Genomic DNA, 24,519 nt, shown 5'->3' with positions numbered 1-24,519 from the left:
ACCTTACAGTCCTACTTGCTGAACCCTTGTTTTTACTCTCCTTCAATGTCCATTCTATTCATCTCTTTTTCGCAATCCACTCTTGTATGTCGGTCCTCTGCAGCTACTCAGGCCACACTTCCTATTTCCTTAATAACTTTGCAGACTATATTTCCCACTTTCTACCCTGTGACCTTCCCTTTTTTTTTATTCTGGTGATGTTATCATTCCCATTGAAAACCCCTTTGACATCACTGCTCCAAACTTCTTTCCCTCGCTTCCATTTTTTGCTTGGCTCAATGGTCTCCTGCCAACAACCTCAGTGTCTCCCTAGACCATGTTTTTTGCCTCTACACCATTTCCGTCTTCTTCAGCTCTCTTTTTCCTGTTACCTTGTACAAACATCTCTCATCTCTGCTATCAACTTTGCTGCCATTACCTCTTATGCCCAAACCCCTACAATGGTAGTCTAAATTGATCCGGGTTCATTTAAATATGGTCTTGCACCTAGACGAGCATCCTGTCGAATCATATAAAACTCATAATGGCTATTCTGTCCCCAAATTGTTAGAGAATTTAATGCTTTGCCTGAAGTTGTTGGCAAAATTTTTTTAGCTATATGTTTGAATAAAGTGATTTTGGAAATTAACTTTCCTGATCAAACTGGTTTTACGTTGTAGAAATTGCAAAAGTCTAATCTCCCTCACTTTAGAATCCTATCTTCAACTGGGAACCAAGATGATGCCTTGGTGTTCTTTATGGTGGTCTTATATTCTTGTCCTGCAGTGTGAGTTCAAGTGAATGGGTTTATAACAGATTCCTTCACCTTGGATGTGGTACCCAACAGGGCTGTCCATTAGTCCACACTCTATTTGCCATTGAAACAGAGCCTTAGCCTATGCTATACGATCCTCTCTTGTTAATATGATTGTGTGTTATTAGTTCTGTCGCATAATGATGTTTGGTTCTTTTTCTGTATTCGGATTAATTGGAGTGAATTGATAGGGTTCCCTGTACTTCCCACCTTGTCTCAGCCCTTCACATATTCTCTCCCATTAGGATGGTGTACTCCATTTAAATACCTTGGCATTTAGATTTTGCATGATGTCACAAAGTATATTTCACTGAACATTTAGCCCAAATAGTCCCCAAATAGCCTTAAAAATAAATCTTGTTTGGTTAAAACTCACTTTATCTGTCTTTGGAAGGATACATTTAGTGAAGATGATTATTCAGCCCTAACTTCCCTATGTCCTACAACACTCTCTGATTTATCTTCCCCCTTCTGTGTTCACTAAGATTGCTAGGTACAGTATGTTTCTTCTTTTGTATGGGCTGGTAAGTGTACCCATGTCGCATATAAAGACCTTGTGTTGACCTCGTAGGGATTTTCAGACTTAAGGTATTATTATCTAGCAGCACATATTCATTTGGAGGGAAGCTCTCTATGGTTGTCTTCAGGGGTACTTAATCTAGGACATGTTTTTGCCTGTGTTGGACTTAATGATGTCCTTAACCAACATTTTCAAACATATGTTATTATTTTAATTACACTGGCCAAAGTATGTATTTCTAGGAAGTGGATGATTTCCCAAGATCCTTCTTTTCCCGCATTGATAGGGCTACTGCTTCTGCTGACAATATACTAATCCTACTCAAACTCCTTACGCTCTCTGATCTTGCCCTCTGCTCTCCTGCCTATATCGCTCACCTCATCTCTCTCCAGCTTCACACTCCATCTCTCACCTTCCATGCACCAGATTGCTGCACCTCTGCACTTCCAAATCTGTGCTGCTCCCCACAGATTGATTGCTCTCTCTCACTCTATAAGACTTCCTCCAGTGTTTAGTGATTCAAGCACTCGCTCCAAACTCAGGTACAGTGTTTGCTAAAGCCTACCATATAGCTGCCTGATCTCTCCCCACTCCACACGCATAGCCTCTTTGTGTCCCCCTTATACCCCAATTGCAATCTCCCCTTTAGAATGTAAGCTTCTACAAAAAGGTTTTTTCCTTGCTCATATTTCCTCACTTCCCTCTCTTGCTCCTTAACTTCTTGTCTACCTGTAGTATATAGGCGGAGGGTGAATGGCGCTCGTGTGTCTGGATATTTTGTTTGGGCTGCAACCTATGGATGAAGCACCTCCAAGAATACTTCACGTGGGTAATATTGGTAATGGGTTTTCACAGGTGCGCCTGATGTGTGAGGTATGTGCAAAAAAATCATACACTGATTTGATTCCTTAAACAATAAACAGTTTGATAAACTTGACCTAATAAATAAACGTAGTGCTAATAAGGAGAAAAGGAAAGAAGAAAAAATGAAGAAAAAAATGAAAAAAAATGATACAATAGACAGTATTGGAATGAAAAAAACTGTATTTATTATAGAAGAAAAATAAAAAAATAAAATATAATAATATAGGTGTGGTGAAAAAAGGGGGGGGCGGACAGCACCAACTGTGCTAGAAGCAGCCCCTACCTCCCTCTCCAAGACTCATGACTGTTCCCCTTCTGTCCAGGGCACCGTGTTGCGCTCATAGAGCGACAGCAGGGTGGACCAGGGCGTAGAGGGGCACAGCCTGTCCAGGAGTCCTAATTACCATAGCACTCACCACACCCCGACCCTCATCGCCAGCGGCAATCCAGGGGTACCCCAAATATTTTTCTCAGTGTGTTTTTCTTTTTTCTTTCCCCTTTTCCGGATCCAAAGACACTTTATTATTATTATATATATTTTTATTAGTTCACTTGAAGCTCTGGACTTTTGTTTTTGCACACATTCCATTATTCACTCAGAGGTGGGACGCCACCATTCTGGAGTGACCAGCAATTTTAGAAACAACTTCTACCTTGACTACGAAGTATTCCATTGCTGCTTCTGACAGCAGAATAACATTCTCATACCCAATCCCCCCGATTCCTCCCCCCTTTCCCCCCCCCCCCTTTTTTCACCACACCTATATTATTATATTTTATTTTTTTATTTTTCTTCTATAATAAATACAGTTTTTTTCATTCCAATACTGTCTATTGTATCATTTTTTTCATTTTTTTCTTCATTTTTTCTTCTTTTTCCTTTTCTCCTTATTAGCACTACGTTTATTTATTAGGTCAAGTTTATCAAACTGTTTATTGTTTAAGGAATCAAATCAGTGTATGATTTCTTGTCTACCTGGTCTCTTGTCTTACATTTATACTCCGACTGCCTTTTATTTTAGTTCTGTAAATTGATACTTGCATGTTGTTAACCTTCTTATATTACTATTAGTTAACTTTATAATACTTTTTTTGTAATTCTACGTATATGCAGAGGCATTGTGCTATAGTCTATGTAATCATGTATACTATGGGGGATATTCAATTAGCTCAGTTTTTCACTAAGTTTTTTGTGGGGAATTCTATTATACCCCATTTCTTGCACCCAAAAAATGTTAAATTTTCAGGCAGGCAAAAATAAATAAATCCCTGATGAGTGCTGACTTTGGGGCTAATTTGATAGCCCCCACGGACGAGTCAATTAGCTGCTGTAAATTACCACAGCTAATTGAATATCTCCCTATGTCTGTACTACCACTCTTTTCTGCGCTGCAGAAATTTGTGGCGCCATATAAATAAATAGTAATAATAATAAAGGCTACTCACTTAACAATGCATGCACCATATTTTCCTTAAAGTTTCATAATAATTACACTTCCACAGAACCAAAGATTCAGTACAGTGCCATTACTGAATTAGTGACTTTACAAACTTGGAGCCAAGTGGTCTGTAGGAAGCCACATAAACATTTGTCAAAAAGAAAAAAAGGTCACTATTCACTTCATATTCCTTGAGCAATAAATTATATCAGACTAAGAGTAATTGTTGTGGTTTCTACTCTGGGAAATCTGCTCAATTACAGCATCATTACAGACACTGGACTCCTTTATATAAGTGAAGTCATGCTACTTGATATTTTTAACAATTTTATATTTCAAGACATAATGTACTATTGTGTTTTTACAGATCAATAACATCTTTACTGCCAATTTTGTACACAATATTACAAGTTTCCAAACAATAAGTATATGAAATAACATACAAGCGTAACTCTTATTTTGTACTTAGATATATTTTTTTTTGCTGGCTTGTTTGTTTTATATATCTTTTTTTAAATCATGTATTTTTTATTGAATTCTGTAGAACATACAAAAACAAAGAAATACATTCAAACAAAACAGATGTGCATTTCTTGAAATAAATCCATATTACAAATACAAGTACCACCGTTCAGTATGAAAATATACATCACAAGGCCTATCAAACAGAATGTAGAGAGACAACGAGAGGTACAAAATATGTCAATAGCAAAACGGTACAGATATATACAATAAAGGTGTATCGGCATGTGCCAGAGTCGAGAGGCCCATGAAAGCGTCAAATATATGTGCAGTTAAGTTGGTAGAGTAAGAGAGTATCTAGAGTTTGCCCAAAGTCCCCATACCTATTAGAGATGAGCGGGTTCGGTACGTCGAGATCCGAACCCCCCCCCCCCACCCCCCCCCCGAACTTCACCTATTTTACACGGGTCCGAGGCAGCCTCGGACCTTCCCGCCTTGCTCGATTAACCCGAACGCGGCGGAACGTCATCAACCCGCTGTCGGATTCTCGCGAGATTCGTATTCTATATAAAGAGTCGCGCGTCGCCGCCATTTTCACTCGTGCATTGGAGATTGAACGGAGAGGACGTGGCTACGTTCTCTGCCTGAAAAGCTCCATATCTGTGCTCAGTGTGCTGCAAATATCTGTGCTCAGTGTGCTGCAAATATCTGTGCTCAGTGTGCTGCAAATATCTACGTTCTCTGCCTGAAAAGCTCCATATCGGTGCTCAGTGTGCTGCAAATATCTGTGCTAGTGTGCTGCAAATATCTACGTTCTCTGCCTGAAAAGCTCCATATCTGTGCTCAGTGTGCTGCAAATATCTGTGCTCAGTGTGCTGCATTTTGGTGACGAACAGTATATAGTTGTACAGTATAGTAGGCCATTGCTGTATCTTGCAGCTCTGTGTCACTGACAGTATCCATTCCATATCTGTGCTGCATTTTTGTGAGCAGAATATATAGTAGTACAGTGCAGCATTTTGGTGACCAACAGTATATAGTTGTACAGTACAGTGGGCCATTGCTGTATCTTGCAGCTCTGTGTCACTGAAAGTATCCATTCCATATCTGTGCTGCATTTTTGTGAGCAGTATATATAGTAGTACAGTGCAGCATTTTGGTGACCAACAGTATATAGTTGTACAGTACAGTAGGCCATTGCTGTATCTTGCAGCTCTGTGTCACTGCAAGTATCCATTCCATATCTGTGCTGCATTTTTGTGAGCAGTATATATAGTAGTACAGTGCAGCATTTTGGTGACCAACAGTATATAGTTGTACAGTACAGTAGGCCATTGCTATTGATATAATAATATTACTGGCATATAATTCCACACATTAAAAAATGGAGAACAAAAATGTGGAGGGTGAAATAGGGAAAGATCAAGGTCCACTTCCACCTAGTGCTGAAGCTGCTGCCACTAGTCATGGCAGAGACGATGAAATGCCATCAACGTCGTCTGCCAAGGCCGATGCCCAATGTCATAGAAGAGAGCATGTAAAATCCAAAAAACTGAAGTTCAGTAAAATGACCCAAAAATCTAAATTAAAAGTGTCTGAGGAAAAGCGTAAACTTGCCAATATGCCATTTACGACACGGAGTGGCAAGGAACGGCTGAGGCCCTGGCCTATGTTCATAACTAGTGGTTCAGCTTCACATGAGGATGGAAGCACTCATCCTCCCGCTAGAACACTGAAAAGAGTTAAGATGGCAAAAGCACAGCAAAGAACTGTGTGTTCTTCTAAATCACAAATCCCCAAGGAGAGTCCAATTGTGTCGGTTGCGATGCCTGACCTTCCCAACCCTGTACGGGAAGAAGTGGCTCCTTCCACCATTTGCACACCCCCTGGAAGTGCTGGAAGAAGCACCCACAGTCCAGTTCCTGATAGTCAAATTGAAGATGTCACTGTTGAAGTACACCAGGATGAGGATATGGGTGTTGCTGGAGCTGAGGAGGAAATTGAAAAGGAGGATTCTGATGGTGAGGTGGTTTGTTTAAGTCAGGCACCCGGGGAGACACCTGTTGTCCGTGGGATGAATAAGGCCATTGACATGCCTGGTCAAAATACCAAAAAAATCACCTCTTTGGTGTGGAATTATTTCAACAGAAATGCGGACAACTGGTGTCAAGCCGTGTGTTCCCTTTGTCAAGCTGTAATAAGTAGGGGTAAGGACGTTAACCACCTAGGAACATCCTCCCTTATACGTCACCTGGAGCGCATTCATCAGAAGTCATTGACAAGTTCAAAATCTTTGGGTGACAGCGGAAGCAGTCCACTGACAACTAAATCCCTTCTTCCTCTTGTACCCAAGCTCCCAGTGCAAACCACACCACCAACTCCCTCAGTTTCAATTTCCTCCTTAGACAGGAAAGCCTATAGTCCTGCAGGCCATGTCACTGGCAAGTCTGACGAGTCCTCTCTTGACTGGGATTCCTCCGATGGATCCTTCAGTGTAACACCTACTGCTGCTGGCGCTGCTGTTGTTGCTGCTGGGAGTCGATCATCATCCCAGAGGAGTAGTCGGAAGACCACTTGTACTACTTCCAGTAAGCAATTGACTGTCCAACAGTCCTTTGCGAGGAAGATGAAATATCACAGCAGTCATCCTGCTGCAAAGCGGATAACTCAGGCCTTGGCAGCCTGGGCGGTGAGAAATGTGGTTCCGGTATCCACCGTTAATTCAGAGGCAACTAGAGACTTGATTGAGGTACTGTGTCCCCGGTACCAAATACCATCTAGGTTCCACTTCTCTAGGAAGGCAATACCGAGAATGTACACAAACGTCAGAAAAAGACTCACCAGTGTCCTAAAAAATGCAGTTGTACCCAATGTCCACTTAATCACGGACATGTGGACAAGTGGAGCAGGGCAGACTCAGGACTATATGACTGTGACAGCCCACTGGGTAGATGTATTGCCTCCCGCAGCAAGAACAGCAGCGGCGGCACCAGTAGCAGCATCTCGCAAATGCCAACTCATTCCTAGGCAGGCTACGCTTTGCATCACCGCTTTCCATAAGAGGCACACAGCTGACAACCTCTTACGGAAACTGAGGAACATCATCGCAGATTTGCTTACCCCAATTGTACTCTCCTGGGGATTTGTGGCATCGGACAACGCCACCAATATTGTGCGTGCATTACATGTGGGCAAATTCCAGCACGTCCCATGTTTTGCACATACATTGAATTTGGTGGTGCAAAATTTTTAAAAAAACGTCAGGGGCGTGCAAGAGATGCTGTAGGTGGCCCGAAGGATTGCGGGCCACTTTCGGCATTTAGCTACCACGTGCCAAAGACTGGAGCACCAGCAAACACTCCTGAGCCTGCCCCGCCATCATCTGAAGCAAGAGGTGGTAACGAGGTGGAATTCAACCCTCTATATGCTTTAGAGGATGTAGGAGCAGCAAAAGGCCATTCAAGCCTATACATCTGCCTACGATATAGGCAAAGGAGGGGGAATGCTCCTGACTCAAGTGCAATGGAGAATGATTTCAACGTTGTGCAGGGTTCTTGCCACACGTGAAGTCAGTTCAGACACTGCCAGCCTGAGTCAGGTCAGTCCCCTCATCAGGCTTTTTCAAAAACAGCTGGAGAGATTGAAGGAGGAGCTAAACGGAGCAATTCCGCTAGGCATGTGGGACTTGTGGATGGAGCCCTTCATTCGCTTAACCAGGATTCATGGGTGGTCAATCTGTTGAAATCAGAGCACTACATTTTGGCCACCGTGCTCGATCCTAGGTTTAAAGCCTACATTGAATCTCTCTTTCCGGCAGACACAAGTCTGCAGAGGTTCAAAGACCTGCTGGTGAGACACTTGTCAACTCAAGCGGAACATGACCCATCAACAGCTCCTCCTTCACATTCTCCTGCAACTGGGGCTGCGAGGAAAAGGCTAAGAATTCCGAGCCCACCCGCTGGCGGTGATGCAGGGCAGTCTGGAGTGAGTGCTGACATCTGGTCCGGACTGAAGGACCTGCCAACGATTACTGACATGTCGTCTACTGTCACTGCATATGATTCTGTCACCATTGAAAGAATGGTGGAGGATTATATGAGTGACCGCATCCAAGTAGGCACGTCAGACAGTCCGTACATATACTGGCAGGAAAAAGAGGCAATTTGGAGGCCCTTGCACAAACTGGCTTTATTTTACCTAAGTTGCCCCCCCTCCAGTGTGTACTCCGAAAGAGTGTTTAGTGCAGCCGGTCACCTTGTCAGCGATCGGCGTACGTGGTTACTTCCACAAAATGTGGAGAAGATGATGTTCATCAAAATTAATTATAATCAATTCCTCCGTGGAGACATTCACCATAAATTGCCTCCAGAAAGTACACAGGGATCTCAGATGGTGGATTCCAGTGGGGACGAATTAATACTCTGTGAGGAGGGGGATGTACACAGTGAAAGGGGTGAGGAATCGGAGGATGATGATGAGGTCGACATCTTGCCTTTGTAGAGCCAGTTTGAGCAAGGAGAGATTGATTGCTTCTTTTTTTGGTGGGGGCCCAAACCAACCAGTCATTTCATCCACAGTCGTGTGGAAGACCCTGTGACTGAAATGATGGGTTTGTTAAAGTGTGCATGTCCTGTTTATACAACATAAGGGTGGGTGGGCCCAAGGACAATTCCATCTTGCACCTCTTTTTTTTTATCTTTGCATCATGTGATGTTTGGGGCCAATTTTTTTAAGTGCCATCCTGTCTGACACTGCAGTGCCACTCCTAGATGGGCCAGATGTTTGTGCTGGCCACTTGGGTCGCTTAGCTTAGTCATCCAGTGACCTCGGTGCAAATTTTAGGACTAAAAATAATATTGTGAGGTGTGAGGTGTTCAGAATAGACTGTAAATGAGTGGAAATTATGGTTATTGAGGTTAATAACATTATAGGATCCAAATGACCCCCAAAGTCTATGATTTAAGCTGTTTTTGAGGGTTTTTTGAAATAAAACACCTGAATCCAAAACACCCCCGAATCCGACAAAAAATTTTCAGGGAGGTTTTGCCAAAACGCGTCCGAATCCAAAACACGGCCGCGGAACCGAATCCAAAACCAAAACACAAAACCCGAAAAATTTCCGGTGCACATCTCTAAATTACCTATTGGATAAAGATATTCAGGGTTATGGTGCATAGGCATGCATTATAGTTAATATAACTAGTCCTAACAAAAAAATAACTAGTCAATATAATAAAACTGTGTAGGAGAACACAAATAGGTTGAACTCGATGGACAATTGTCTTTTTTCAACCTTAGTTACTATATTACTATGTTACTATGTTTGTCAAACTTTTCAGGACATTTACGTTTAGCATACATAAAGCACTCATGAGAGAGCATGGTGTTATCTAGCGCCACCCATGCTGTAAAAACGGGAGTGTCTCTCGCCATCCAGGTGCGAGCAATACATACACGTGACAAAGTGAACAGGTTATTAATATATAATTTAAGGTGCCTACTGAGAGATTCCTCCAAATCCGCCACCTCCTCCCAAAAGGCAGATACCAGTGGTCAGAGCCAAAGCAGATGCCAAAAATCAGCATCCAAAGCCCTACAGTTAGGACAAACATTTGACGTTATTCCACCAATTTGAAACAGTCTACTCGGGGTCCAATAAATTCTATGCAAATATAGAGCTGGATTTGTTGGAACCTGGCATAGACCCCAGGAGAAATATAAACCCAGTCTTCATCATCAAGAGCACCCAGATCAGTCATCCATTTATCCCGTAATTTCCCCAAGCCATCCTGTCCAGAAGAGGAGAGGAGAGGAGAGAGGAGTACAGAGCTGACACAGTTTTGCACTCAGGCATATTACAAATCAACTTATGAACAGGGGCTGGAGAGAATTGCGGGGAGGCACTTCCCCACTGCACAGACAAGGCATGCTGAAGCTGTAAATAACGGTAAAAGTAATGTCTAGGGACATGATATGTGGCCGCTAGATAATCAAACGTATGAAGGACACCATCCTGATAAAGTTGCCCTATAGCTGTCACTCCAAAAGAAATCCACCCTGAGCTACCATCTAATGACCGAACCTCAGAGAATGTTATATTATTCCACAAAGGGGAGCAAGGGTCAACAGTACTATCTCCCAAGAATTTCTCCACCGCAAGCCATACCCTCCGAGCTTGTTGCAGTAAGGGGGAAAGAGAAGCAATCGTAGAGCGTGCTAACAAGAATTGCAGTGGAGAAAACTCCAAACCAGCTATTATCCAGGAGGGCCACAGGGAGGTTGCCATAGTCCCCTGGGGTAACACACTCCCCCAACTGAGCCACCTGAGGGGCCACATAATAAAGGTGCAAATTCGGCAGGGACAGGCCCCCCTCATTCCTAGGCCTAAACATGGTTTTAGCAGCAATACAAGCCTGCTTAAAACCCCAAATAAAAGAGGTATTACAACTGGAAATTAACTGAAATTGTGAAATGGGAATATAGATCAGGGCATTAAGCAGTATATATATATATATATATATATATATATATAAAAACTTCGGCTGAACAATCATTTTTATAAGGTTCAACCGGCCTGTAACTGAAAGAGGGAGTTTTTGCCAAATACGTGATTTCTCACGGAGTTTATCAATTTGGGGAGTTAAACTCAGGGCAATAAAGTCAGTAGGAGAGTGGGAGATTTGAATGCCAAGATACTTAAATTGGGAACACCATTGCAAGGGGAAATCATAGGCAGGGGCTGCAGGGTAGAAGGATGGGATGGAAACACCACCGACTTATTCCAATTAATATGGATTCCTGAGTAAAAGCCAAATTTTTCAACCAGCCCAAGAAGACCAGGCAAAGAATGTAGCATGTCAGATAGAAAGAGAAGCATATCATCAGCGTATAAGCCGATCTTTTCCTCACAGTCAGCAACCTGAATTCCTTTAATAGCGGGAGAGGCTCTAACTGTACACGCCAGTGGCTCTATTGCTAGCGTAAAGAAGAGCAGAGGGGATAGGGGACATCCTTGATGCGTTCCTCTCTCCAATAAAAAGGAGTCGGTGGTGAAGCAATTAACATTTACCCTAGCAGCCGGAGAGGAATACAAAAGTTTAACCCATGCAACAGAATTTGGGCCCAAACCAAATCTAGCCAGGACTTCCCAAAGATACACCCATTCCATGGAATCAAAAGCACGGGCAGCATCCAAAGATACAATGACTGCGTCATCAATCTCCTCACAGGCTAGTTGCAGATAGGTAAACAGACGTCTCAGATTAAGAGCAGTAGACCTGCATGGCATAAAGCCGGTTTGGACCCTATGCACTATTTCAAGCACTACAGAATTAAGGCGTATAGCCAATAGCTTCACCAGAATTTTAATGTCAGTTGAAAGTAAGGAGATAGGACGATACAAATTATGCAAACAAGGATCCTTGCCCAGCTTTGGAATCAACACCACTAATGCTTCTGCCATAGAAGGAGGAAGAGAGCCACTGTGTAATAAGGAATTAAAAGTTTCTAGAAGCTTAGGTGCAAAAAATGCCTTATGTGTTTTATAAATTTCGATGGGAAGACCGTCCACCCCATGGGCCCTGTTATTAGGAAAGGATTTAATTGCGTTCTCCACCTCTTCTAATGTAAAGGAATTTTCTAAGAATTGCTGGGAGTCCGTACACAAAACAGGGAGTACAATCTCATCTAAATATGCAGACAACCTCAAGCTAGTGTATCGTACTTTGTACTTGTACACATTAACAAAATGGGCACAGAAACTAGCCGCAATAGTTGGGGTATCTACAATAATAGTGCCATCAGCCTCCCTTAAGCCAAGCACAGTAGTAGGGGAAAACTCCTCCCTAGCCAGATAAACTAGAAATGTTCCGGTCGTATCCCCTTGAATATCCAGGAGTACTGTAAGTCCGTCCACTGCTTATGGATGACTAGAAACTCCACACGATCAGCCAAAAGGCCGCTACGCAGATAAACTTGCTATAACTCCAGGCTCCGTCTTTCTAACTCCTCCTCAGATTTCCTGTTAGAAACTTTAATTTTGGCAACTCTAGAAATCAAAGAGCCTCGCAGAAAGGCCTTGAAGGTATCTCAGATCAAAGGGGCATCATCACACACTGGGTTGTTCACAAAAAATCCTCCCACAGTACCAGTAACTCAGAGGCAGCACCCATCTGAGACAGCCAGAAGGGGTGAAACCTCCAAAAAGTTGCCCCCTTAGGGATGTAAAAATTTAAAGGCAGAAGTATGGGGGAGTGATCCGAAATCCCTCGATCCAAATAATCTACAGAAGACACAGACTACAGAAAGAAACAGGACAGGAGGGCCAAATCTATACGAGAAAACACTCCAAACGAACTAGAAAAACATGAATAACGTTTAGCTGAGGGGAAACGTAAACGCCAAACATCCAAAATACCCAACTCAGTAACCAAACATGCAAAGGTAGTAGTACCCCCCCACCCCTCTCCCCCGTACAGACTGAGACCCAGGCCTCCATCTATCCACATCCTCATGCATAACGGCATTAAAGTCACCAATACAGACAACCGGTGTTGAGGGGAAATCCTGCATAAACGCACATGCTTTAACTAAAATACCTGAGTTATAGGGAGATGGGATATACACTGCTAAAAGTAGGAATGGGGCATTGTGAATAGTGCCTACAAAGAAGACATAACAACCCAGTGGATCAATCTGCACTCTCTGACAAACGAAACCCATAGTCTTATGAATTAATACGGACACACCTCTGGAATTGGAATGAAAGGTAGAGTGAAAGGTCTACCCCACCCATGGCTTTTTAAGGGAGAGCACATGGCCACCTACCAAGTGTGTCTCTAGCAGACACACCAAACCCGGGGAATGGGCCTTAAATTGTTTCAGCACCAAGGTACATTCAACCTTGTCATTAAGGCCTCTAACTTTCCAGGAAATAATATTTACCATTGTATGCCAATAAAACTAAGAGAGGCATGGTCCAGGACCAGTATCGCCCCAGCACACAGCCGAACACCTGCCACAGACATATATCAGACACAAAGAACCATTCAAGAAATGCAAAAATAAGGATAATACAAACAAACGTAAGAAAAACAACCAAACCCCACCCCAACTCCAACCACCCCGCATACCCTCCCAAACATAGGTATACCTGTTCCCAAAACCCAAATATCAAGACTCTAGGAGAGAGTCAAGCAAGAAAAATGTTAACTATACATAAACACGGGGCAGCCATTCCCATGACCTATGAGCAGGGAGTCCTCAGCCACCGAGTATATAAGCCAGCGGGAATGTGATTACAACTAACAGAGAAACTCAGCTATGTGGGAGGAAGAAGCACCACCCAATATAACACAGTAGGAAAACTGTAGGAAGGGGGGGGGGGGTTTTTCGAAATACCGTAATGATACTATAAACACCACCACAGCAGAGCAACTATGTTCTGATGCACTAAAGCAGCACAGAAAACTTTAACATATGCACCCATTATAGGGGGTCATTCTGAGTTGATCGCTCGCTGACGTTTTTTGCAGCGCAGCAAACAGGTTACTACTGCGCATGCACCGTAATGCGCAGATGCGTCGTATGGCTTCAAAGCGGATCGTTGCTGAGCGATGGATTTAATGAAGAATCCATTCGCACAGCCGATCGCAAGGAGATTGACAGGAAGAGGGCGTTTGTGGGTGGCAACTGACCGGTTTCTGGGAGTGGTGTGGTGAACGCAGGCATGTCCAGGCGTTTGGAGGGCGGATGTCTGACGTCAATTCCGGGACCTGCAACGCTGGATTCATCGCACAGGGTAAGTAACTCTTACACTGGTCTTGTTCTACACAAAACTTTTTTAGCATAGCAGGGCTGCACAAGTGATCACAGCCCTGCTATGCAAAAATACACTCCCCAATAGGCGGCGTCTAGTTGATCACACAGGCTGCAAAAAGTTGCAGCGTGTGATCAACTCGGGATGACCCCCATAGCTACCAGCGTACAAACAGCAGACATGTAAAACAGAAATACTTTGGCATAAGTCCCGTCATGGAGGAGCAGCAGGCGGTACCAGTTGTAGATCAATCCAGGCTGAAGCAGCTTGCGGAGTATCAAAAAAGTGAATGCGATTACCAGCCACCACACGGAGATGGGCAGGAAACAACTTTGAATACTGTAATTGACGATCTCGTAACTTTTGTTTCACTTGCGTAAATTGTGAGCGAGATTTTTGAACATCAGTTGAAAAGTCCTGGAATGCAGCCAACCTTTGGCCCCTGGAGCCTAGCAACGCGAAGAACAGCATCCCTATTCTGGTAATGCAGGAATTTGGCAATTAATGTTCTGGGTTGCACACCAGGAGGGAGAGGGCGAGTAGGCACTCTGTGAGCCCTTTCAACAGCGAATTGTGGGGTGAAGGAATCCTTACCGAAGATCGACAATAACCAGGTTTCCACGAATTGTTCAGGCTGAGAGCCCTCCGCTTTTTCAGGGAGATCCACAAACCAAACATTATTTCTCCTAAGACAACCCTCTATGTCGGTGAGTTTAAGTTTACATGCCGACATCTGAGACTCCAGGGAGGAGAGGCGAGTCGGTAAAGGTGTATAGGAATCCTCAAGAGCTGAAATGCGGTTTTCAGTCTCACCTATCCTATCCCTAAGCTTTTGCATATCCTGGCGAAAAAAAGAGATGTCGACATGAACCTCCTCCATCTTGTCGGCAAGACACTTATCAGAGTCAGTGATAGCCTGCAAAAGCTGGGACATCGTAACTTCAGGAGATCCAGCCATAGTGGGAGAAGGGGGACAGGAAGCAGTATTAGAAGGAGATGATGGCGTTTAAGAAGCCGGTGTCTGGGCACCCCGCGCAAACCTTGCCAAACAGTCCAAGACAGACCGGCTATGCCTTCAGACCATCAGGGATCCACAGGAGCAATAAATAAACAGGACAGGGAACCTTTAGAGAAGTGATCAAGAACCTCCAAAGTCAGTAACAGCAGCACACCACATACAGGTCTGGCCTTCCACAGCAGAAAAGTATATTCCAAATGAAGGGAGATGCAGGCACGTAAAACAGACAAATAGGGAGCCTGTAGTGATGGAATTGCTAACGTATATCCAGGTAAGGCACATAGGGAGAGGAGGAAAGAGAGATCAGCCAGCTACTTCCCACAACTGCGAGTTTATAACCAGCATCCAGGGCCAGGAAAAGAGTCTGGCAGACTATAGTAGAGGCTGAAGCCTGAGATCCCAGATGGCAGACGGTGCCACACTCCCCCCAGCCACAGCAATCCCACACAGCAAGGAAGAACAGCGGGGAGCCGGAGTAGCTGTACACGCGGTCTCCCCAGCCGCAGCACCAGCAGTCAGCCTCAGGAGCAGCCAGCAGATGGCCCACAGCGGAATCAGGACCAGGACAATGGCCAGCACTGGGGGAACAAGAGGAAGAGTCCAGAGGTAGGAGAGGATCCACCAGGTGAGTCAAGCTAACAGCACAGCCCGACAAAAACCCCAGCAGCAGCCAGGGGGGAGGCAAGGGCCGGCCAGCGAGGAGGGAGCGGGGGATAGGCAGCAGTCTACAGCAGCTCCAAGATGGCGCCCACTGGTCCCAGGGGATGCCAGGCCGGGATCTCACTCCGACGGGAGGCACAGGCAGACCAGGCACCGGATCAGTCCCACACAATCCAGGCAGCGATCCTCTCAGCCACGCACACAGCGCTTAAGAAGTATCCACGCCGGGCAACAGGAGAACTATAGGAGTATTATGCTGGGGACCTAGCAGACCAGTGTCTTACTCCATGTCCCATTAGGCCACGCCCCGTTTGTTTTAAAAAGCTGGTGAGCTGGGAAATTCTCACCTGGAAAGGGGCATACACACGAGAAGATGAAAGTTGACAATATGCATGGTAAAGAAAAAGATGTGCATATCGTTCAGTGTGTATACATGATAAAGATAAAAATGTGCGCTTCCGTGGGTCTTTATCTTTGTCTTTATCAACTGAACATGCAGTCAAATTTAGGCTATATCTTTCATTACTGTATGTTCAGGAATGGGAGGGGTGACGTCACTGAAATATATCTTTCACTATATCGTTTAGTGTGTATGCTCTTTATCTGTTATTAAAGAATTCAATGGGAATTTACTAAACTGACATGCTCTATTGTGGCATCGAAGCATGTATAAATTAAATGAGCATTCTAATACCCCTTTTACACTGCAACCCAGGAAATTACCGGGTCTATCAACCTGGCAATTTTCCGGGTCTCAGCCACAAAACCCTGGCCAATCAAGTTAATCCCTGGCAGCAGGGTCGAAACTACCTGTGTGCCAGTGGTGCCTTGCCCACAGCGCATATGCACTGTGGGTGAACCATCTGGCACCACCACCCACAAGGCCACTCTCTCTATTCAGGGCCGGCAACTGAAATCTTGGGGCCCGGTACACTGATAACTCTGTGCCCCCCCCCTCCCATGCCTGTATTTTGTACTTCCATGCAGTGCCGTAACTAGACATTTTAGCACTGTGTGCAAGAAACAGCATCGTCGTCTCCCTCCCCGATATACAAATCAGGCCAAAAATATCGGCCAGTGGCTTCATGGGGAAGAGGCATGGCCACAGAGCTCCCTTTAATACATTACGTCAGGCAGAGCTTACTTTTACACATTACGGCAGGTGTCCCCCTTTTACACATTAGACAGGTAGAGCTCCCTTTTACACATTACGACAGGCAGAGTCCCCTTTTTATACATTATGGCAGGAAGTGTCGCACATTTTATACATTATGGCAGGCAGAGACCCCTTTTTACACATTATGGCAGACAGAGTCCCTCTTTTTACACATTACGGCAGAGTCACTCTTTTTTACACATTATGGCAGGCAGTCCCGCTTTTTTTTTTTTTTTTTTTTTACACATTATGGCAGGAAGTCCCCCTTTTTACACATTATGGGAGGGAGGGGAAGAGAGAGAGTTATACTCATTTGTGACGATCAGACATGCCTCACACCGATGGCCATCCCTACCTCTTGCTGTGCTCTTCTCTCTTACATACAGTAATACCAGGCTTACAGGGCAGATGTAATGCATGCACATGAATCCATGATATGTGTCTGCACGCAGCCCACCCCAAACCAAACCCAAAGCCTCAAACAAACTCTTGCTGGAGAGCCGAGCGCGCCTGCAGTCCACACACTTACCAGACACAGCCACCGGCGCCACTAATCAATCAGGTTCAGCCTCCGAGTGACTAGCTTGATGCACCCTGCCGCAACAAGCTGCCAGCAGTCCCGCAGTCCTGCTCCTGCTTGCCCACTCGCGCTCCTCACAGTAGAGACAGGGCGGGCGGATAGGACTTGGAGAGAAGGGGAGGTCTGGACGCAGCATCGTGTGTGAGTACAGCTGACCTGAGGCTGGGCTGGGGGCACTGGATGGCGGTCATTAGGTCAAAATGAATTAGGTTGACATACATTGGGTTGATATTATCACTAGGTCGACATGGTCATTAGGTCGACATGTACTAGGTCAACATGGAAAAGGCCAACATGAGTTTTTCACAATTTTTTTTTTTTAGCTTTTTCATACTTAACGGTCCACGTGGACTACAATTGGAAATGGTAACCTGTGCAGAGCGCAGCGAGGCACTGTGCCCAAAGCATGGCGAGCGAAATGGGGTTCCCCGTCACTTTTCAAAGAAAACGACACCCAAAAAAGTTTCAAAAACACATGTCAACCTTTTTTTTCCATGTCGACCTAGCACATGTCGACCTAATTATCATGTCGACCAAACGTGATCGACCCAGTGTATGTCGACCTAACTCATGTCGACCTAATGAACCACACCCGGGGGCACTGAGGGGTGATCACAGAGCACAGGGAGTGGTGGCGCCCAAAAAAAAAAAAGGGCAGTTACTGATTACTTTCAACTACACAGCGAGCGGCCCGCGACTGGCACTATGCCGCGATTTATATACTTTAAATCTATGATATGCTGATGCCGCTTGACCTTGGGGCCCCTCACAACGTTGAGGCCTAGGACGGGTGTCCCCTTTGACCACCCTGTCGCCGGGCCTGTCTCTAGTAACTGACTGATGCCTCCCGTCGCCTGCCGCTGCCCTGTATGTGGTGTGCGCTCAGCTCTTCTACTGCTGAGCGCACCTACTATATAGTCAAGCTGCAGCAAGGTAGCGCTGCCGCCAGCTTCGTCTTCCAGTTTTAGATGCTCTGGGGCAGATGTATTAAGCCTGGAAAAGTGATAAAGCAGTGATAAGTGGAAGGTGATAACGCACCAGCCAATCATTACGGGTTTGAAAAATGACAGTTAGAAGTTCATTGGCCGGTGTGTTATCACCTTCCACTTTATCACTTCTCCAGGCTTAATACATCTGCCCCTCTGTCTCCGCCCCCCCTGCACTGTCTCCAGGGACCATAGGCGTGCGCAGACACTGACAGGCGGGTGCCGCTCCGGACTTCCCCCAACCCCACCCCCCTCCACGGCATTATAATGTTCTCTCACCTCCCCTGTCCTGGATATAGACTGCTTACCTGGGCCGCCCAGGTGAGCAGTCTGTGACCCGCCCAGGTGAGCAGTCTATATCCAGGACAGGGGAGGTGAGAGAACACTATAATGCCGTGGAGGGGGGGAAGTCCGGAGCGGCACCCGCCTGTCAGTGTCTGCGCACGCCTATGCCAGGGACTCTGGAGAGAAGTGATGGCATCCCTCCCAGCCCCAACTGATTCTCACAGTTTCACACTGCAGCTGCAGCAAAAGCAGCCCAGCACAGCATAGCATGTGGTGGAAAAGGTGCTCAGGTCATCAGTCCAGTCAAACCTCACCTGCCTTCAGTCACAGAGCTTGAGGGGGGTGGGTGGTACATAAAATAAGATTTTTACTGTATATTAATATAATTGTATAAGTCCAGTGATTGGTGGGGCCGGGGGAGGGGGAAGGAAGCATTATCAAGGAAGGTTAGGTTATAAATAAAAAGAAATAGACAATGAAGGAGGCATAGGGAAGGGGTTTGGGGGCGTTATTAATGGGGAAGTAGAGTTATTATAAATTTAGAGAGGGAGTTTGGTACCTTGACCACCGCATTTGCAGTGTGGGCACACGTTTGCAATCCCAGCAAGTGGCCACTGGTGTATGTGCCTGTGCTGTAGATATTGTAGGCAGCACAGGGCACAGTGCCTACCCCATGTGCTCTGGCCCCGCTCCCTTCTCTCCTGTAACAGGGAGGTAACAGCGGCTGTAAGACAGGGTAGCAGCGGCGGGAGGAAACGAACGGTGGGAGCAGACCAACGCAGGGGAAAACCTGGAAGATTTACAGGAGAAGGGGCCACTGACACTCTGACCTGCCCTGGTGGTCTATGGTATGTTTCCGGCCACGTGCTTCAGACAGTGACATCTCCTCCTTAGCCGGACACTAAGGGCCGCCAATACCACCACTGGTCCTGTATGGCTCTGACCACCGGCTCCCTCCCAACCAATCAGTCCCAGTGTCCTCCCCATCCAGTGACCAGGTATCACCACACACACACACACATTATAGGGAGTGTACCTGGCATAATGTGTAAAAGTAGCTCTAGTTGGTGTATTGTGTATAACCTGCTCTACCTGGTGTAATGTGTAAGAGGGGCTCTACTTGGCATAATGAGTATGAGGAGCTATACCTTGCGTAATGTGCATAAGGGGCTGTACCTGGTGTAATGTCTATAAGGGGCTCTATTCTGTGATGTAATGTGTACAAGTGGCATAACTGTGTGGTGTAACGTGAATAACGGACACTACTGTGGGGCGTAATGGTGTCATGTGAATTGACACTATTCTGTAGCCACGCCCCTTCCCCATAAAGCGCCTATATTTTTGCTGTTCCCATTTTAAAAATGGGGGGACACACCAATTTTCTTTCTGGCACAGGGCATCAAAAATGTCTAGTTACAGCACTGCCTGGTAGGTTGCGTTTACACTGATGAAATTCCTGGGTATTGCATATTCACATGTAAAGATTCTGAAGTCAGTGGAAAAGGGGTATAAGATAATTTGTCACTATTCCTTTAATTAAGGCCCATCTACAGTTAAGAATAATCCATATGAAGCGCAACGCCAGCAAACTGCATGTGAAGTACAATGTAAAAAAAAATTATATACTGTATTCCTAAACACCACATTAATTATGCACATCACATTACTTATATGTTTCTAGTTTTGCAATAAGAGAACCAAGTGAAAATAAACAATTTACTACTAATTGGAAGGTTTGTGAATACCTCTTTGTCAATCACTAGAAGTTCCACATCTGATTTGCATACAAATGAAATTAGTCTCTCGTTGGTAACAAGACCAATATCCTGCCAAAAGAGAGATAAATATAATGTGTTTACATATCTGAAGGCATTTACAGTAACTGCATTTTATTGTATAATGTGTGGGGCTCATTCCAACAGATCTCACTTATGAAAATATCACAAAAGCAAACTCATTCTTCCAGTTTCATCCATTAGTCAGGTATCATGCAAGTTAAATGTATGCAATGCCCCTATCACTGCCCTGGGCTAAAGTTTGGTAATTGTGAAACAAGCATTCTCTGGGTTTGAGTCCCCCATTCACATGGTATCCGGACCATGGGTCAACACCACTTTGGTCGACACCTATTAGGTCGACGCCCATTAGGGCGACGCCCATTAGGCGACAGCGAATAGGTTGACACTAGAAATATGTCGACAAAACCATTAGGTCGACATGAGTTTTTAAAAAAAATTCTTTTCTCTTTTTGAACTTTTTTATACTTTGCGATCCATGTGGACTACGATTGGGAACGGTAACCTTTTTGGGGTTCCCGGTCACTTTACGAAGAAAACAACACCAAAAAAACATGTCTCATGTCAACTCATGTCGACTTTTTTTCATGTCGATCTTGTTCATGCCGACCTAATGGCCGTGTCGACCTATTTCTAGTGTCAACCTAGCCACTGTCGACCAATAGGTGTCTACCTAATGGATGTCAACCTAGACACTGTCGACTATGAGTTCCATACCCCATTCACATTACACCAGAAACCCTTGACGCTTTCATGTATATCATATTTGCCTACTTTTGAAAAAGCATTTCAGGGAGACTGTGAAAGTAACACCCATCAGCGCGGATGTGTACTGCTACATCTGAGAGGTGTGTCATGAAAATGACTTACATCCAAATGTAAATGAGCCCCAAAGTTAGTAAGATCTACTTGTTGAAGAAAAGACTCTTATATTTTGCAGGATTTGTGTATTGTGTTCTACAAGAGGTTCCATATACTGTAAGTGGCCACAAGAAACCTTTAAAATGCATGTAGCCATAGGGATCATTGTGCCTTATAACCAATATAGGGAAATGGCACTGATGATACCATTTAAATGTATGAATCTATGATTTCTTTTTTTTCAGGGAGATTGAGGGACCATTCAGGGAGTGAGGGAGATTGCTACTATTTCAGGGGGTGTAGTACTGGTGACCGGCGGTCTCCTGACTGCCGGTCAGCTTACCGACGCCGGGATCCCGGCAGCATACCGACGCCGGGATCCCGGCGGGGAGGGGCGAGTGCAGCAAGCCCCTTGCGGGCTAACCACGCTGCGGGCTCGGTGGCGACCTGAGGTCGCCACGGGTTCTATTCCCACTCTATGGGTGTCGTGGACACCCACGAGTGGAAATAGTCCCTGTTGGTCGGCATGCCGACCATCGGGATTGTGAGCCGTCGGGCTCGTGGAGGAGGTCATGTGACTGTCGGTCAGCTGACCGGCAGTCACATGAATACCACCCATTTCAGGGAGTCTCCTGCAGAATGAGGGAGGGTAGGCAACTATGATGTATATTGTTCAGCACATTAAAAAAAAGAAAAAAATGGACATTATTAAATACATTTTGCTTTAAAGCAGGGTGCTCCCACTAACATTCCCCCCTCCACACCCAGCTATATGCCAGTATTACAGCAGACTATGCAAATGCTGTATACATACAGGAAGTTTACACACAAGAAGGGCAGATCTGAACCCTAAGGAATGGTAATACTGGCTGATAGCTGGGTGTGGGAGGGGAATGTGGGTGGGAGCACCTTAGTAAGCAAAAATAAAAAAGAATTACCTAATAAGTAGCACAACTTTAAAGAAAAAAATATTTAAATACTGTAGGAATTTAGGAAATAAAACAAAATATTTGCCATTAACAAAGGCTGAATAATATATTTGAAGGTGTCACCTTTAAATATACATCAAATTCCAGGACAGACCCGGGTTCAGTGTGACCGCATCCAAACTGGGATTTTTCTGGGTTTTTGAAGTAGTGTCTCAGACTGAGGGGGTAATTCCAAGTTGATCGCAGCAGCAAATTTTTTAGCAGTTGGGCAAAACCATGTGCACTGCAGGGGGGCAGATATAACATTTGCAGAGAGTTAGATTTGGGTGGGTTATTTTGTTTCTGTGCAGGGTAAATACTGGCTGCTTTATTTTTACACTGCAATTTAGATTGCAGATTGAACTCACCACACCCAAATCTATCTCTATCTGCACATGTTATATCTGCCCCCCCTGCAGTGCACATGGTTTTGCCCAACTGCTAAAAAATTTCCTGCTGCGATCAACTTGGAATTACCCCCCGAGTCCTGGAAAATTCCCGAGTTGATAGACCCTGGGTCAGACCTGTGTATTTCCCGGGTCTTATGGGGCCTATTTATTAACATTATTTTTACTTAAATAAAGTGAAAAAGGGTGTTTTCACACCCTTTTCACATTATTTTAGTATCACCTGAATGTATTAAAGGGCATTTGGAGCAGTTTTCATGAAAAACTGCTCCAAACCTTTTAATTGTCATTTTTTTTAGTAAGCCACATCACATTCCTCATACTTATAATGGGAAATGCAATGTGGCCGAATTTACTAAAAAAAAATTGTTTAAAAATGCTGCAGTGTGCCCTGTGATAATCACAGGGCAGCACTGCGATAGGCAGGCATTTGCCCAGTTTTCTCTTCCCCTGTCCAGTGATCAGTTATGTGTGTCCATTAGCTGATCACAGTGTAAAAATAGAAAAGAAAAAAAAGTAAAATAAACCCCAAAATATACTTACCAGTCCCAGGAGCCGGTGTCCGCTGCTCCGAAGAGCGCTGCCAGGTGCGCTGTGACCCTGGTGCAGTAAAGTGACACTGCATAATGGCAGCTCACCTTACAGCACCGCGGGTCACAGCGCAAAGAAGAAGGACCTGGCTCGGTAGCGCTCACCGGAGCAGCGGACATCTTCTCCTGGGACTGGTAAGTATGAATCCGGGGGGGGGGGGGGGATGGGGTGCTCTATACGGCGTGGGGGTAGTCGGGTTCGTGGGGGGAATCCGGCGGAGGTTGCGATGGGCAGTGGCGCATACGTGGCAGGACATTGGGGTATTTTTTACATAAAATACCCCGATGATGCTGCGAAGAGGCATCGCAAGGACAGAGCTTGACCGTAAGCTCTGTCCCTGCATGCGATAATTGATACATCCATGCGTCGTACTCAATTATCGCAGTGCGAGTTTGGTCGAGTTTATCGGAAAGGGGTATCACTTATTGCAGTCCAGCTCTTGTCTTAAAAATATCTGCTAAGATTGGCGAAAGAGGGAAAACTCCCTGGCCTCATTGGCAGGGCCACCATCGAGGGGTGGGGGAGGGCTGCAGAGACTGCAGTACCAAGCCCAGATAGGGAGGGCAAGACAATTAAAGATTTGTTGGCGCTGTGTAAGCGGGTGTGACTAAGGTCCCTACCTGAAAATTATCGATTTTTATTGTGTTTTTCATGTTATTATTGTTTTGTAATGTGTAATAAATTATTATTTTTATAGGTATTGGTCCTGTGTTATCAAGTGCATAACTGGTATATTTTCCAGACAGGGAGGGGGCCTGCCTCTTCAGCTGCAAATGAGGATATGTATAGAAATATACTCAACAAAATGGCCACCAGCAGGGAAGAAACCACAAAGCCGACAATATTGGCAAACAAATACATAGGAACACAAGGAAGCATTAAAGGTGCATACACAGAGTGCGATGTAACCTTACGATTAGGAAAGTTAATGCAAATAGCACCGTGTGTTCACAGTTTGCGATACCGATGCGCGCTCCCGTGGGGTAATAAATAATAAGATTTTACTTACCGATAAATCTATTTCTCGTAGTCCGTAGTGGATGCTGGGGACTCCGTCAGGACCATGGGGATTAGCGGCTCCGCAGGAGACAGGGCACAAAAATAAAGCTTTAGGATCAGGTGGTGTGCACTGGCTCCTCCCCCTATGACCCTCCTCCAAGCCTCAGTTAGGATACTGTGCCCGGACGAGCGTACACAATAAGGAAGGATTTTGAATCCCGGGTAAGACTCATACCAGCCACACCAATCACACCGTACAACCTGTGATCTGAACCCAGTTAACAGTATGACAAACGTAGGAGCCTCTGAACAGACGG

At 45.1% G+C, this 24,519-nt stretch overlaps 1 protein-coding gene across 2 annotated transcripts in view; it reads right to left on the bottom strand.

The window, feature by feature from the left end:
- LOC134925262 (uncharacterized) overlaps positions 1-24,519 on the bottom strand; it is a 212,545-nt gene that overhangs the window by 155,243 nt on the left and 32,783 nt on the right. For both annotated transcript variants that reach the window (XM_063920904.1, XM_063920905.1), the window contains exon 7: positions 20,326-20,406. In XM_063920904.1, the coding sequence (XP_063776974.1) occupies positions 20,326-20,406 (81 nt within the window). The remainder of the gene's footprint in view (positions 1-20,325; positions 20,407-24,519) is intronic.

This window comes from Pseudophryne corroboree, chromosome 1 (genome assembly GCF_028390025.1).
Source record: "Pseudophryne corroboree isolate aPseCor3 chromosome 1, aPseCor3.hap2, whole genome shotgun sequence".
NCBI lineage: Eukaryota > Metazoa > Chordata > Amphibia > Anura > Myobatrachidae > Pseudophryne > Pseudophryne corroboree.
The sequence above is the reverse complement of the archived record's forward strand: the minus strand, read 5'-3'. Positions and strand labels throughout refer to the sequence as shown.